This window comes from Miscanthus floridulus, chromosome 13 (assembly GCF_019320115.1).
Source record: "Miscanthus floridulus cultivar M001 chromosome 13, ASM1932011v1, whole genome shotgun sequence".
Classification (NCBI taxonomy): Eukaryota; Viridiplantae; Streptophyta; class Magnoliopsida; order Poales; family Poaceae; genus Miscanthus; species Miscanthus floridulus.
In genome coordinates this window covers 76,369,334-76,386,388 of record NC_089592.1, presented here as the reverse complement: position 1 = coordinate 76,386,388, position 17,055 = coordinate 76,369,334, and the positions used below count along the sequence as shown (strand labels likewise).

Below are 17,055 nucleotides of genomic sequence, written 5' to 3'. Positions count from 1 at the left end.
AAGAAGTCCTCCCATAAACATCTACTTGGTCAGAACTATTAGTTTGTAGGTCTATGACCTGTCATTCAGACATGTAGTTAGATTATGTACTCATGACAATGGTTACCTGTATTATACTTATATAAAGCCTTAAATGTAAAACCACAAGGTGTCTTAGTCAGAGCAACTGCAGTTTATGAGAATGCTACTTTATTTGTTTGTAAATCGTACTCCATGTGGAATGATGGTAATTTGTATTTCTTGTTTCCTTCTGTATTTCTTCGCTGCTGAAATAAATGAAATCATTACTATTGCTTATTCAGTTGTCTTTTGTTTTCCTCTAGAGCCTATCAAAGCAAAGAATCCAAAGATAACATATGCAGACCTTTATCAGGTAATTTGGGATCACCTTAAATTTGCTCTTCTATAGGATGTCCGGATTTTTTAACCCTGTTGTGATTGGGCTTTTTTATCCTGTTGGCCTGTTGGGAAGGGTGAAACTCTCAATTCAGTATAAAATTAAATACTAACCTGCTAGGAATTTATAAACAGCTTGCTGGAGTGGTTGCAGTTGAAGTAACCGGGGGGCCAACTGTTGAGTTTGTTCCTGGCAGACGTGTATGTAAAAAAAACTCCATGTTTGGATTCACCTTTGCTGATGTTCACTCTTTAACTGGTTGACATTAATCAGGATTCGTCAGTGTGCCCCCGTGAAGGTCGTCTGCCGGATGCTAAGAAAGGTATTTACTACCTTGGGCTATACTTGTGTGGTGGTTAACGTGATTATTCTGGAAGTTTGAGAGGGAGAGACGGAAGGATGGTACTTGTGTAATTTATGTGTGAAACCTTCTTGTTTTTTTGAACGTAGTAAAACCTCTTCTTGTTGCTTCTCAGCATCAAACTTTTATGCGTATCTGGCCTCTATGGTTGCTGCATGGATTTCTTACCTGAAGTTTTGTTAAACAACATAGATATCATTTTCTATTAGGAGCTGTTCCTTCATTTCTCCATATAACTAGTACTATATGCAACATGTGTCTGTATCCAGCTTTGGTAATTTTTATCCTGATGGTTTGCTGTTATTCTGTACTTATTATTTGATCATATCATATCTGTTGCTAATGTACATCTCTTGATTTTTTGGCTTCTTTGCATGAATAGGTGCACCACATCTGAGGGACATCTTTTATCGAATGGGCTTATCTGACAAAGATATTGTAGCTCTGTCAGGGGGGCATACTCTGGTAAATTGTTATAGTCTCTGAAGGAGTACTAATTTGTTCATAAGCTGATCTTAATACCTTTGTTCTTTTAGGGAAGGGCTCATCCTGAGAGGTCTGGATTCGAAGGTGCCTGGACAAAGGAGCCTCTTAAGTTTGATAACTCTTACTTTCTGTGAGTTGAACTTAAAGTCAGAATTTCTACTTGGTTTGAAGACTAGATTCCATATGGTTAACGAGTGTGTTGTCGATTAATTTATTATGTTACTGCAGTGAGCTGTTGAGTGAGGAATCTGAGGGGCTTTTAAAGCTCCCAACTGATAAGGCACTGTTATCAGATCCTGAGTTTAGGCGCTATGTGGAGCTTTATGCAAAGGTGAATAGGACTTTATAAGTTATCCTTATGCACAGCACACTTAGCACCTTGTTTGGTTATACAAGCTTCAGATCCACTGATTCAGAACCATGTCTTTGTTCATACCGCAGGATGAAGATGCCTTCTTCAAGGACTACGCTGAATCACACAAGAAACTCTCTGAGCTTGGCTTCACGCCTCGCAGCACAGCATCAGCCAAATCAGACCTTCCAACCGGTGCTGTGCTTGCACAGAGTGCCTTTGGGGTAGCGGTTGCTGCAGCCGTAGTTATTGCTGGCTACTTGTACGAGGCTTCCAAGAAGGCCAAGTAGATGGCAAAGTTCTTCGCCACATGGTTATGGGTTGTTTTAGCAAGTATGGAGATTGAATAACAGGATCATAGAAATGAGGTACTCGGAAAATGTTTCGTAAACCTTGCGAACAGAACATCCCCTTCATGTTTACACTGGATTCATGAGTCACAATGATATGGAGATGGCATAGCCTACTATTGAAAGTATCTGCATTCTGTGTGATCTATGCATCGGTTGCGCTTCGAACTTATGTGGAAATTGACAGTGATGTGTCGACATAGGAATTGCGTTTTGGCTCTGTCGCATTTTCGTGGTTGAGGCATACCGTGTAGAAAATGGTTTTATTTTTTTTAATGTTTAAATGGTTTAATTAAACCCCATGCCCTGTTTGCTTGTTGGTTTCAGTCAGCCCAAACCAGCCAGCCAACAGTGTTTTTCTCTTACAATAAATCAGCATCAGCCAGCGTAGAAATCAACCAGCGAACATGCCGAGTGTGGTGAAGCAGGAAGATGCGGAACCGAACCGAATCAAAACGGAGTGAAAGCAGGAAGATGCGGTGAGTGGATCATATGAGAAATCGAAAGCGTTTGTGTGAAGACCGAAGACGCTGCCCACCCCCGGCTGTAACGGATTTTAGCAGGCAGCACCTGGCCGTTTCAGAGCTGCAAATTCACAAGCAGCAAAATCCGCCGCAAACGGCCACGGGCATCATCGGACAGCGACCAGTGCGGAGCATTTGGTACGCATAGACTAAACCAAAGGCGGATTGGATTAACATGCCTGGAAGGAAGGAAGGATACATTTCTCGAGCATAAACAAAACCAAGCAAGACGTAAACTGTCACGCACGCACGCCATATATACCACGTCGAGAAGGCTGCCCGTGTTTTATACACTTGGAGTCCCGGTCGCATGATGCAAACCGAAAGGGAGGTACGCAGCTGATACTACAAACTAGTACCGTGTGTGTCGTGTATGATATCCGACGATTTGTTCCGTCCACCGTAAACTACTAGCCGCAAGCATGCGGAGTTGGTTTGGGAGTGGGTGCACCAACGACGACACCCGACACGTGCGAATGAGGGCAACGTCCCGCTGCAGTATTCCCCCATTATGACGCTGGAGTTCACCAACCTGATCAGCGTCTGTCATTATGACGCTGGAGTTCACCAACCTGATCAGCGTCTGTCTACCATTCCAAACATCCGGCCGTGCCTACGTGGATCAACCTGAAACTGGCGGCGATATATATGCTGCTAGCTGGCAGCTCTCTAAAGTAGTACATACATAAATATATCCAGTCACGTTTGTGTACGTTGACTCTCCGGATTAGGTTCTGTTTGTAACAAACCACCTAAAAGCATACTAGCCTCCTGTATTAAATTAGGATGCAAGGTCAAGGACGGCAAACAGACAAAAGGCACCCGTGGCACGACGACCACCTAACTCTTGAAAATTCCATCACCAGGAATACAAATCGTGAGGCTGAATTCACGGTCATCGCTTGGAAATCGGAATGCGTGGATGATGAATGCACACTGAACTGCCGGCTGGCTGTTTGGAGTTTGAAGCTAGCCACGGATGAGGCGAGGACCAGACGTCCAGACCTACCACCACGCATGAAACCATCACCCAGAATGTGTTTGGTAGGCAGTAGGATCGGACGGCACATGGCAGGGCGATGGTAAGTAGTAGTTTGGACTTTGGAGCGTTGCGGGGACCGGCCGGCGGCCGACCGATCTGATTCATCGGCGGCGACTTGTCGCCGTCGTCTCGTCGCTGACGGTGCATGCACTTCAGGGCGATCGAAATGGCTCCTCTGATCGATCAACGATGTGCTTGGTGGTAGGCGCTAACGTACGGCAATGCGAAAAAAGATTGAGACGATTCGGTCCATTGTTTGTTTGGTTGGTACACTGATCATTTGCGCAGGTTTGTGCAAATCCAGTTCAAGGTTTTCGTCGGGCCGTGTGTGTTAGATCCTCCTAACAAGACAGGAAGACAGGACCTGACCGGTACGGCACGGTGCACCTATTTTGTACTACCTCTGTCAAAAAAAAATACAATTCTCGATTTTTTAAGAGTCAAACAACACCCATTTATGTACCGTCTCCTTCCACCAAAAATGCAATTCTCGAATTTTCAAGAGTCAAACAACCTGAGTTTTGACTAAATTTATATAAAAAGTACGAACATTTGTGATACAAAATAAGTGTTATTAGATTAATTATAGAATATACTTTTATAATAAATTAATCTTAAGACATAAATGTTAATATTATTTATTATAAATGGTCAAACTTAAGCTCGATTGATCGGCATGGCTGCCATAATTGCATTCTTTTGGCGATGAAAGGAGTTTTTTTTTTTTAGCAAACGGAGCGAGTAGTATTATATAGGCGACTTGTAATGCAACCTACGTCTTGCTGTATGTTTTTTTTATGAAACTAGAGCCGCTGAAGCCCAGTATAGACTTGAAATTGGACTTCATACCATTGTTACATAAACGTGTAGGTTTGTAACTTATATGGGCATGGATTGTGAGTTCAGTAGCATAGCGCACACGAGACAAGGAGAGACTAGGTGCATTATGGGAGATAAAAAAGATGGACGAACGAATTCATTTGATCTTTAATATTATATTTATATATATATATATATATATATATATATATATATATATATATATATATATATATATATATATATATATATATAGAACTACTACACTGCAGCTGGCTACAAAATAACTTATTCTGTAGCTACTTTGAGTTACGATAATTAATATGTTAATTTACGATATTATAGTAACTTCATACTAAGTGGTTTACTGTAACGTTATGGTAAATATCTTCATGTATTATAGTAACCCAACTATCGTAAATATGTATTGACATTATCGTAAATTAGTATATAAAATTATCGTAAATGGAGGTGGCTACGGAATAACTTATTTTGTAGCTGGCTACTAAATATACTCTCCCCGGTAAGGCTATTCTACAGTTGGCCACATAATAACTTATTCTATGGCCACCTTGATTTACGATAATGTTTATACCAATTTACGATAATGACAATACACATTTACGATACATGGGTTACTATAATTCAAGATGATACTTACCATAATGCTATAGTAAATCACTTATGATTGAGTTACCATAATCTCGTAAATTAGTATAGTAATTATCGTAACTCAAAGTGACCATAAAATAATTTATATGTTGCTTTATATCTTTTTGTGTGTGTATGTATGTGTGTGTACACACACACATACATACACACACAAAAAGATATAAAGCAACATATCTGATGCAAACCAACCAACCTGTGGAAACTTGAAACTGTCAATCAGGACCACTAGATGCTGATCCAATTGATGGGGTAAGGGGCTTAAGCGTAAAAAAAGGCTGGCAGGTGGGGGGCTTAAGCGTAAAAAAATCCCATATCTCACCCCATCCATTGGATCAGCATCTAGTGGTCCTGATCGGTAGTTTTCAAGTTTACACAGGTTGGTTGGTTTGCGCCTAATACATTGCCAAGATATAGATGTTGTCGTAGATAGATGTAGATATAAATATAGATATAGATACAGATGTAGACGTAGATACATATATATAGATTGAATTATATATAATATTCTTTGGTTTCATTTCATCCACACATATATATATATAAAATCTTGCGACTAAATTGTATATAATCTTCATATTTTTATGTGTTTATATAGTCTTCTATAGTCCCGTCCTTGAGTAGTGGTTTGCAACGCACAACAATATCCACACAAAACAAGGTGCTGCGTGTTCCGTTCCTAGATACATATAACAGCTACTGTACATCATACACGTGAACACGTCGAAGACTGAAGAGGGTCACGGCAGAAGATTTCCGTGAGCTGCTGCAACAAGAATTCCAGTTCTACTGACCACAATCAGCGCTGCCGCTGGCCTACCCAGCATGCATTTGCAGGCAGATCAAAAGAGGAACCAGCATAGCTTTATCTGCACCAGCACGTTGTCGCGCAACGAAGACCTGGAAGACTAGAATTTTTTTTTTTGATAGAATGAAAGACTAGAATTAGCGCGTGGAATTAAGGAGGCCCAGGGTTTGGTGAAACCCCCGTAATAACGAACGAAAAGAGAGAAAGGATTCGCCGGTTCGGATCGGAGCGCCTTTTTAAAATTGGGCGCTGACCAAAATTAACAGATGATCAACCTAGTCACCTTCCATACAATACCACATGCATGTGCCACAGTATTGCCAGTTTAGAAACTCGAATTTAAAGTCTGATTTGCTTATCTATATAAAAACTTTAAATTTGAGGCCTTTCACATCATCGTGCACTGTTCATCCACGTTTTACCGACCAGCTCGCTGTAGATCAACAGTACCACAGTACCGAACGCATTACTGTTCAACCAGCGTTTACAACACCCCGGGTAACGGATGAACAGTACCAAATCGATAAGTTTTTTTCCCAAAAAAAAAAGAACAGAATCAGCTCGATAAAAAAAAATTTCCATTTTTTTTTCACCTCCTTCCCACGCGACGCGTGGGCACCCACACTGGTATAACATATATTTATTACAGCCACTGCACCTAGCAACGTTTATAACGCCTGCGACAGCACTATCCCATCCGTGACAGCCTGACAGGGCAAATCAAAGCGATCGACTAATCGCTGGTGAGATCAGGTGTATATCAATCAACCACGTGTTTGTAGCCCGTGCTAAACGCGGGTGGGTCGTCGGGCCGTTTCCGTCCCGTCCCGTCAACCCACACCGCCAGGCGCCCAGGCCCAGCAACCCAACCCAACCCAACGCTGCCCACCCACCAACTTCCTTTCCTTCCCCCTCATATCCCATTTCTCGCCGCTGCCAACCAACCGCCTATAAAACCCCGCGCCCCCGCCCACCCGCTGCCTGACTTCTCCAATCCAATCGCGGAGCTCGCTCCCCTGCCGTGCCGTGCCCAGCCCAGCCGCCACCCGCCACCCGCCGCTCCCGCTCCCGTTCCGGGTTCCGACACAGCAAAGCCAAAGCCAAAGCGAAAGAGAAAGAGAAGCAGTAAGCAGATCGATGGGGCGGTCGCCGTGCTGCGAGAAGGCGCACACGAACAAGGGCGCGTGGACCAAGGAGGAGGACGACCGCCTGGTGGCCTACATCCGCGCGCACGGCGAAGGGTGCTGGCGGTCCCTGCCCAAGGCGGCGGGCCTGCTGCGCTGCGGCAAGAGCTGCCGCCTCCGCTGGATCAACTACCTCCGCCCCAACCTCAAACGCGGCAACTTCACCGCCGACGAGGACGACCTCATCATCAAGCTGCACAGCCTCCTTGGGAACAAGTACGTGCCGCCTCTGCTCCGTACTCTCACTGGCTTCATCGGCGCCACCCAACCAAGCTGAAGATCCTATCAATCAATTGCCTGCAGGTGGTCGCTCATCGCCGCGCGGCTCCCGGGGCGGACGGACAACGAGATCAAGAACTACTGGAACACGCACATCCGGCGGAAGCTGCTTGGCAGGGGCATCGACCCCGTCACGCACCGCCCCATCGCCGACGCGGGCGCCGGCGCCGTCACCACCATCTCGTTCCAGCCCAACCCCAACGCCGCCGCCGCCGCAGCAGCGCAGGCGCCACAGCATCAGCCGATCAAGGCGGAGGCGACGGCCGTCAAGGCTCCCAGGTGCCCCGACCTCAACCTCGACCTCTGCATCAGCCCGCCGTGCCAACAGCAGGAGGAGGACGAGGAAGACGAGGAGCTGGACCTCAAGCCCGCCGTCGTCGTCAAGCGGGAGGTGCTGCAGGCCGGCCACGGCGGGGGCCTCTGCTTCGGGTGCAGCCTGGGCATCCAGAAGGGCGCGCCAGGGTGCAGCTGCAGCAGCAGCAGCAACAGGCACAACTTCTTGGGGCTCAGGGCCGGCATGCTCGACTTCAGAGGCCTCGAGATGAAGTGAAGTGAAAGCCCATACATACGCTCGATCGAAATGGCCAGCCGAATTCTTCTCCTTTGTTGCTTTGGTTCTTGCCTTGTTGGATTTGGGTAGGGTCCGCTAGTTGGTTAGCAGTTTCTAGTAGGAGGAAGGATAGTGCAGGATGAGGAGGAGAGTAAAGACGGCGAGCAGGATTCGTGGCTCGTGTCACTACTCACTACTACCTCAGAGAGCACAGTGGTAGAGAATAATAATTCCTCCCTGCTCTCTTCTCTTCCCATTTTGTATATAAAAAAAAATCCCCTGGCTACCTGAATGAATGTCAGGAATAATCACATATAATACTCTGATGCTAGCTAGCAGTAGCAGGTAGGTAGTACATGTAAATTTTCAGCCTCAACGTCTGTTTTGTGGAGAACATATAAAACAAGAGTCGATACAGAGCGCATGCTCTGTTCTCTGAATACCAGAACCTCCCTCCGTTAGCATTCCAGATTGTATACGCTGTCGCATGTGCTTTGCTTACCCATTGGCCATTGGTTTTCCAGATTTAGCCGTCCAATCATGGTACGCTTAGCTTAGCTGACCTGAGCACACAGCCTGCATGATCGCCAAGAGCAGTCACGATGAAGTATTGACATGGCCAAGAAGTTATCGAGGAGAGAGGGTATAGAATGGAGAAATCGTTTCCTCCTCAAGGAACGACGTCTTCACGTCGATCAAGGCACGAAGAAACGATAGAAAGTGTGTTGGGGAGAAACTGCTAGTTTCCATCGCCTTCCTCTGGATCCAGTGTGCAAGCCGCCGTCGCTGTGCAGGCCGCGCCGCCGTGCAGCAGGCCGAGGCCGCCACTCCGTCGTCGCTCAAGCCGCCGCCGCCGCAGGGAAGCGAGTTCTCCTGCCGGCGCGGCCGCCACTGCTGCGCTTGCCGCCGCGAAGGCCGCCCCATCGTCGCCCAAGCCGCCGCACAGCGGCTTTTGTAGAAACTATTGTGGGTTTTTTTTATTGGGACTGCCCCCAAAGACACTTTATCGGCCATGCAAAAGATCTTGGACCTGCTATACTAGAATTGTTCTGCTGGGTCTCAAGAGCACTTTCTTCCCGGATCCTTTGCTTTCTGCTAGTGGTAAAAAGAAAAGTGTCCCTGACCCGTTGCTATTGGGCACGAGAGAAAAAGAGGGACGAAAGGAAAGATCAACGGAACAGTTTAGCGAGGTGAAGCTCCAGCAGCAGGAGCGCGTCTCCTCTTTCTGAGGTCGCCACCGTTTCGGGCGAGCGGTGGCAAGTTGCCGGTGAGAGTAGAAAGCTGCAGCGATAAGGAAAAGCAGCGGCTTCGGGCGGCCGAACCGAACGGGCGGGCACAGGTCGCTGCTCGAGGCCGAGCGGGCGGGCGGGGCGCGCGCCGCTTTGCGTCGCTGTCGCCGCCGTGAATGCAGTGACGGACAGGCGTTGGAGGATTATTTGATAAACAAAATCGTGCGTTTTCTCTATGACAGTATGAAATCGAACTAATTTCTATATAAAACCAAACTAATTTATGTGATTCGGAGCACTCGGTTCACGGAACGAACGAACAAACGGGCTGAAGCCTGAACTGCAGGATGATGCCACGCGCCCAAGAGCTACAACGCGGCGAACTGCAAGCAGTCAGAGGGAGACGGTGCATCGACACGCTGTTCTGCTGCCATTTTTCTTTCTTTTGGGGGTACACAAGTACAATCCTCAAACCATAACGTAGTTGTATACGGAAAGGAAGGGGGTGGCTGGAGGATTGGGGGGCTCGTGGCGGCCGGCGGGGCATGAGGCGGGGTGGGGATCGGGCAGGCGGTTGGCGGCGGATCGGATGGGTCGACACCTGTCGTCAGTTCAGATGGATTGCCGACAAGACGCTGCAACCTTGCTGTCCGACATGCGTGCTTGTCGTCCCGTGACCTTTGGAGCTGGAGCAGGCGAAAACCGATCCTGCAATCCAATCCAAAGCCTGCAAGCTCTCGTATGCGTTATTCCTTATCATCTGCGATTTTGAGGCGAGATATCTGGATCGTGCGGCTGATGGTTTCTACGACTTTGAAGCTGATTTATTGTAAAATAAAAATGTTATATTATGGCTGATACTATAGAAATTAGAAGAACATACTCCTGGTAGGTGCCTTTAACTTTTTATAACTTATCCAACTTTAATCACAAATATATAAAACATAAATCTTCTAGATTTGTCCTAACTCAAAAATTAGCTTTGAGAGTTGATATCTAAAACATTCTATACGGATAGGCTGGATTCACTACAGCTGTTGCTACAGCAGCTGTTAGTATGGTAGTAATCTACGTACAAGGCAGCTGCAGCGACAGCCGCAAAAAAACGACGGCCGAACAGGCCCTTTTGTCATTGTTTGAACAATTACCAAAATTACTTTTATAAAAAAATATATAACTCTTTCATTTAATATAATACTATATCTTTATAGACTTTTAACCAAATGAAATGGATTTTGGACTTATTATAGATATAAATCGATTTGTATTTTGGATCGGAACAAGTATATAAATTGGAGGTGCTACTCTAGGGGAAAAAAAATGACAGAAATCAGACGTATGAGCGCACGACAATGATTCCATGGAGTGTTCCATGTCGATCGTCAACTTTATGATCATTACTCGTATGCATTAAAAAAAACACACTTCATGTTCTCCTGTGTGCTACTGCTACTCGATGGGTATCTGCGAGCCCCGGAATTGTGGATGGTGGTTTCCACTTCCGTTCGCTCACCCGGATTCTGCTACACTGAACCTGCCCGACTCTTGCCAAATTGGTGAGCAACTTTCACCTCTAAGTTATTGGCTAAACGCCTAAACCGCATAGCTAATCCTACTAGTTTATGCAGCGGTGGTTGCCGATTTCGGCTGCTGACGAACTGCCGCCGCTGTTTCTTTCCCCTTCTTTTCACTAGCGCCACTGGTCCCTTCCATTTTCAATAACAATAGGCATTGCCTAGTGTGGTATGTTGCTACTGGAATCATGCTACTGGGATTACTACGCCAAGAGGGGGTGGGTGCCTGCTGCTTGGTTGCTAGCGAGTGCAACGGATGGTCTGCAGGGGCGCATGGCACTGAGCCAGAAAGCTGAAGCCTCTGGTTCGTCCCCTGCAATGCAACATGAAGTTTTAAAAATTGATGGGCTGAGTGATCTTGTCCGTGTAGCCTAGTAATCATAAAAGAACCTGTTTAGTATTAATACTACCCTAGTAGGACTGTGTGGTATTTGTTTCTTGGCCAGTTGCCATCTTTTTTTCTCTCTCCCTCTCTCTTTTATTTTGCCTATTAATCTTGCTGACTGTTCTCTATTCCACGGCTGGATGGATTCGTCAGACCCCAACCCAAAGACCATGGTACAGTGTCCACGAGATGAGACGATTGGAATGGCTGGAGAGAGACCGGTGATGATGATCCAGGTGCTCCTTTAGTTTCCAAAAACTTTCCCAAAAAGTGCTACAGTAGTCGTTACATCGAATCTTGCGATACATGTATAGAGCATTAAATGTAGACGAAAAAAAAACTAATTGCATAGTTTGGTTGGAAATTGCGAGACGAATGTTTTGAGCCTAATTAGTCCATAATTGAACAATAATTGCCAAATAAAAACGAAAGTGCTACGGTAGTCCAAATTCTAAAAGTCAGCGAACTAAACGCAGCCCAGGATGAACGGACTGAAACTCTGAAAGGGATCAGTCTCATCGCCATGAGTTTTTTTCTTTCTGTCCAGACGTCCGGACAGTTTGGTAGGCGGCAGAAGCTTCCACGTTCTCCCTCGTACGTGTTTCCTTCAGATTCAGTTTCTTTCCTCCTCGTCATGTTACTTTCAGCTATACATGGGCATGCAGCCCGGCACGAGGCCTGTTTTTGCCTGGCCCAAGCACGGCCCGACCCGGTGGCCAGCAGGCCCAGGCTGGCATGGCCCGAGGGAGCAGACCATGCCTGGGCCTTACCCCAGGCACGACGTGCCAGCACGGCCTGGGCTGCATATTAGTGGAGGCCTGGTACGGTGGTGCCTGCCATGGTCTGCTAAAGGGCCATCCCACGCGCTTTCCCCTAACCCTAACCTCATCCCAGGGATGGCCACTCCCCACACGCCGTACACATCGTCTCCCGTGACCGTGACTCCTGCGGTCTCGTGACCGCAAGGCGCGCGGCTTCCTGTGACCGCGACTCGCCTCCGCTACCGGCTACCCCAGCGTCGACGCTGGCCAGACTTCCTCCTCACCCCCGCACCAGTGCACCACCCGCCGCCTCCTCCTCCTCCTCCATGCCCCCAGCGCCACCGGTGAACTCGCCTCCTCCTCGCTCCATGCTTTTCCACGCACCACTGGCCGGCGGCCGCCTGCTCCTCCTCCACGCTCGAGCGACTCCTCCCGCAACTCCTCCTCGCGCGTGTCCGCTCTCCGGCTTCGAGCGCGCAGGGCGCAGGCTACAAGGGCGCGGCCGCCTGCCAGCCTCGAGCACACCTTCCGTGAGGGCGTAACTGCGTCGTCCTCAACTCAACCTCCTCCCTCGCTCACCTTCCTGCTTCCTTCCCCTTCTGGAAACATGTAAAACGGGCCTCGAGCTAGGCACGGCTTGCTAAGTTTGCTGTGCTTACCGGGCCGGCCAGGCACGAAAAACGACTGAAAGTGCAATCAAGCCATAATTATGGGTTTTGGTGATAATGACCACGCAATTAGAGAACTAATAAGATTTATCGAGATGACAAGTAAGGAATCTATATTAAAAAATGTTATACAAAACGGAGGAGCCCCCAATTACAAATATTGATGGCTTCAAACTCAGAGGAGTTTTAAATTCTTTTATATTTTGAATTTGAGTATAGGAAAAGCCATACTATAAAGGGGGACACAATGCTTAAGATAACATGTGCTACCAAGTGCTCAATATCTTCACATACATCCTCAGTTTCACAGCCAAGACAGACAGCACTCCACCCTTACTCTTGTTGTCTTGCCTGGTGCGGCAGTACCGCACCTGGAGAGAGGCACTGTTGCACTTGAGACGCGGCACTGCCGCGACTTAAGTGACTGTTGGAAGGCAGAGGGGGTATTTATACTTTTTCCCTTCCTCTCCAACATCTCTCCCCTTCTTCCCAAACGTTCAGTTCGACCAAAAATAGAAAAGTGCTCTTCTCTCTCTCCTCCATTGGTGACTTTGAGCTCCCAAGCTTCTCCTTTGATTTCTCCATCAATCCTTGAGAGAAAAAGGTCCCAAACTCGATTAGAGAGCAGATCCTTTGATTTCCCAACTCAAAAGAGCACTTGGTTCACGTTTTGGCTGGCGGTTGTGTTTATTACTCTTGGAGCCTTACTCCTAACCGGCTAGAGCATCGTCCGTGGAGCTTGCCAAATTGTGTTGCAGTCCCAAGAGGTTTATAACCATCTCTGGAAGTTAGTAAACTCACCCCTCATCTCAAGAGTAAAGTCTCTTGACTTGAGAACGAGGAAGGATTATAAAGCCCTAAGCCTTAGTGGCTAACCTTAACAACGTGGACTTAGGCAAGCCTTGGTGGCGAGCTAAACCATGGGATAAATCCTTGTGTCATCTTGTACTTAAGTTATTTCACTTGCATTTCATATTATGTTTAGGTGATTTCTAGGGTTTGTGGTCGATCTACTTGTGTGTGGTGTTCCTACTACTTCTAGCTGTTGATCTATGTTACATATACCTGTAGGAAGCTTAGAAATTTATTCGATTCAAGTTCCCATTCATAGTTTTTGAATTGTGCCACGAAGTTGTCCGCGAGTACGACAGTGCTGCTGTCTTGGCTCGGCAGTGCCATGGACACAACGCGACAGTGCCGCAGGTTGAATTTGACAAAAGTTTGAGTGTTTGTTTTAACAGGCCTATTCACCCCCCCTAGGCTAACCAGAGATCCTACAAGTGGTATTAGAGCAGATTACCTCGTGTGTGCTTCACCACGTGAGGTATGGAGCCCAGAGGACATACTAGTGGCGTGAAGCCGGTGGACGTTGATCCGGAGTGAGTTGAGCTGCATGACACCGACAGCAGTGAGCTCAGCGTGTCCACAGCGAGCAACACCACGCTCCCACATCTTGAGGCCACCGATGCCGAAAGAGCTCTCAATGATAAAGAAAGAAGAAGAAGGAAGGAAGCAAGAAAAGCAAAAGGAGAAGAAAGAGAGAAGAAGAAGGAGCAACAAAGACTTAAAGACAAGAAGCGAAGAAATGAATAAAGAAAGCTCAAGAGAGAAGCAAGTAGAAAAAGAAGAGAAGCAAGGAAGAAGAAGGAAGAAGAAGAGAAGGCAACTAATGCATAATCAAGTGACATCTCAAGTAGTTCCGAAGATGGAGATGATGATGAGTCCTACCAAGTGTCAAAGGGGGGCAAGATGGAGAAGAAAGGAAAGGGCAAAGTCGACTCCAACAACAAATATGCCGCCTTATCCTTTAATTATTTCTCTATGCCTATGACTAACCTTGATCAGAAGTCTTTCATCAATGTGCCCATGGGTAAGTTACCTCATTTCGATGGGACTAACTTTGCCAAGTGAAAACATTTGATGAGAGCCTATCTTATAGGTCTTCACCCTGGCATTTGAGAAGTTGTTTGCAATGGATTCGAGCCACCAGTTGATCCCAAGAATCCAACACTAGATGAAATGAGAATTATTCATCTCAATGATCAAGTCACAAGTGTGTTGCTTAGTGCTTTGGATGGTGATGAGTATAATAGAGTTACTGGTGTTGATGTTGCCAAACAAATATAGGATACTTTGTACCTTGCAAATGAAGGGGTTGACAAAGTGAGAAAGACAAGAATTGATTTATTGATGGCAAAGCTTAACGGTTCGTGATCATGGATGGAGAAGGGCCACAAGAGATGTTTGATAGATTGATGACTATGGTGGGCAAGATTAGAGGCTATGGTTGTGATGAGCTAGATGATCACAAAGTCATGAAGATCATGTTGGAAGCTTACTCACCTAGAAATGAGACCGGTGTGACTCTAATTAGAGACAAGAAGAAGTTTGAGTACTTCACACCGAATGATGTACTTGGGAGGATCTTGACATTTGATATGAAAAGAGAAGAAGCAAATAAAAGGAAAAGGCTTAGTGAGTTGCAAGCAAAGCTAGATGGCATAAAGATCAGGGATGTAGCTCTCAAGGCTAACAAATCAAGCAAGCATAGCTCTACAAGTAAGTCCAAGATTAACAAGCAAGCTTCAACAAGCAAGCCCAAGGCGAGCAAGCAAGTTCAAGAGCAAGTAGAGACCACATCATCCTCAAGTGAAAGTGAAAAAGATAATGATCAATATGAGAAGGTTGATTATGTTGCTCTCTTTATGAAGATGTTTCACAAGAGGCTAAAGAAGCAAGGCTACAAGATAGTGAAGAGAAAGTTTCCAAACAAGAAGAAGAGGACATGCTACAATTGTGGTAGCACCGATCACTTCATTGCCAAGTGTCCACATGAGATCAAAGACAACAAGTACAAGAAGGCCAAGAAAGAGGACAAGACCGACCGAAGAAAGAGCAAGAAATACATGGGAGAGGCTCACATTGAGCATGAATGGTATTCAACTAGAGAGAGCAAAAGTGAAGAGGATGAGAAGGTTACAACCATTGCTATTCACAAGTCATCTCCTACACCAAAGCTCTTTAACAACATGTCCGATGATGACTACTACTCCCCTCACATTTGTCTCATGGCAAAAGGTGAGAAGGTAAAACCAAAATCCAAGTCTCCACCTCTACCTCCTAGTGATATGTTTAGTAGTGATATTAGTGATAGCTCTAGGGATGATGAATCTAGTGATAAAGAAATAAACATGATAACTAAAAATTTGGATGGAAAGACCAAATTGTTCATCACTAGACCAATGGAGGATTTAGAGAGTGCCCAAGCCGAGCTAGAATATAGAGAGGAGACTCTTATCCAACAAGAGGATCTCTACATTGCTAACAAAGAAGCTCTTGCATTAGAGAGAAGTAAGGTGGAATCCTTGCGCAAGGCCTTGGCCAAAGAGCAAGAGGACCATGCTATCACAAAGAAAGCAAATAATGCACTCAAGAAAAAGTATTGTGACTTGGATGAAAAGCACAAAGAACTTGAGCTGCAATATGGCATTCTTTGGGATAGCAACTCACATCCCTCTATGGCAAAGGAAACCTCTACTCCCTCCACTAGCCAAGGTTGTGGAAAATGTTATAATCTTAATTTGAATGCATATTCCACTAACCTTGCAAACATGGAGGCTATGAAAAAGGAGATTGCTAGGCGCAATGAAATCATTGGAAAAGGGTGTATGGGTAAGACCCAATTCAATGACAAGAAGAAGGATGAATCAAAAGGGTCACAATTCAAGCAAGGAAGGCATCCCTCAATCAAGCATGGACTAGGCCACACAAAAGGAGCCAAGATAAATGGAAGAAAGATAGTGAATGGCTATGGTTGTATGTAGTTTGAGAGGAAGGGTAGAATTGGTATAGATTAGCCTACATAGCCCACAGCAGTGCTACGATGAAGGGCGGTAGTGCCGCGTCCTGCAAGAATGGGAAGGCTACCAATTTTGTTCCTAACTAGACTAAACCCATGAAGAAGGTGTTCCATCAGAAACAGGTTTTCCAAAAGCCTAGGGAATCAATGTGGGGCACCAAGAATAAATATGCCTATCAACCGAAGATCCAAGCACCTCGATAAAGCTTGACATCATGCTTTGTTTTGAAGAACCATGGCAGTAGAAAAGTGGTTGCCAAATATATTGAAAAAGAAACCAATATATATAGGAATACTTTCATTTGGGTTTCTAAGTTTCTTGTAACTAACATGCAAGGCCCCAAGTCAAGTTGGGGACCTAAATTAAGGAACTAAACTTGTTTTGTAGGCATACTCCTCCGGTGGATCAAGTTGGGTGCTTGATAGTGGATGTACAAATCATATGATCGGAGAAAGGAGTATGTTTTCATCATATTCCCCGATGACACATTCAAATGAAAATATTGTCTTTGTAGACAATTCAAAGGGGGTGTGATTGGTCTTGGTAAAGTCGCTATAACTCTTGAGCATTCAATTACAAATGTATTATATGTTGATTCGTTAAGTTACAATTTGTTGTCTGTTTCTCAATTGTGTGAGATGAGCTACAATTGTCTCTTTATGGATAAAGGTGTGAAAGTCTTTAGAAGGGAGGATTCCTCTATTGTCTTTACGGGTCGATTAAAGAACAAGCTTTACCTAGTTGATTTCAATAAAGG

General features: G+C 45.7%; 2 protein-coding genes across 2 annotated transcripts; both read left to right on the top strand.

Annotated features, from left to right (window-relative positions):
• The first annotated feature begins 208 nt into the window (after positions 1–208).
• LOC136500547 (probable L-ascorbate peroxidase 4, peroxisomal) lies at positions 209–2,074 on the top strand. The gene is made up of 7 exons (XM_066495922.1): positions 209–373; positions 532–597; positions 671–719; positions 1,141–1,223; positions 1,295–1,374; positions 1,473–1,575; positions 1,686–2,074. Exons 1-7 carry the CDS (start codon positions 221–223, stop codon positions 1,884–1,886), a joined length of 735 nt encoding a protein of 244 aa, XP_066352019.1. The 5' UTR covers positions 209–220; the 3' UTR covers positions 1,887–2,074.
• Positions 2,075–6,783: 4,709 nt separating this feature from the next.
• On the top strand, positions 6,784–8,147 carry LOC136500409 (myb-related protein Zm38-like). Its single transcript, XM_066495746.1, has 2 exons — positions 6,784–7,208; positions 7,296–8,147. The coding sequence occupies exons 1-2, from the start codon at positions 6,946–6,948 to the stop codon at positions 7,819–7,821; spliced, it is 789 nt and encodes a 262-aa protein (XP_066351843.1). The 5' UTR covers positions 6,784–6,945; the 3' UTR covers positions 7,822–8,147.
• Positions 8,148–17,055: the final 8,908 nt, after the last annotated feature.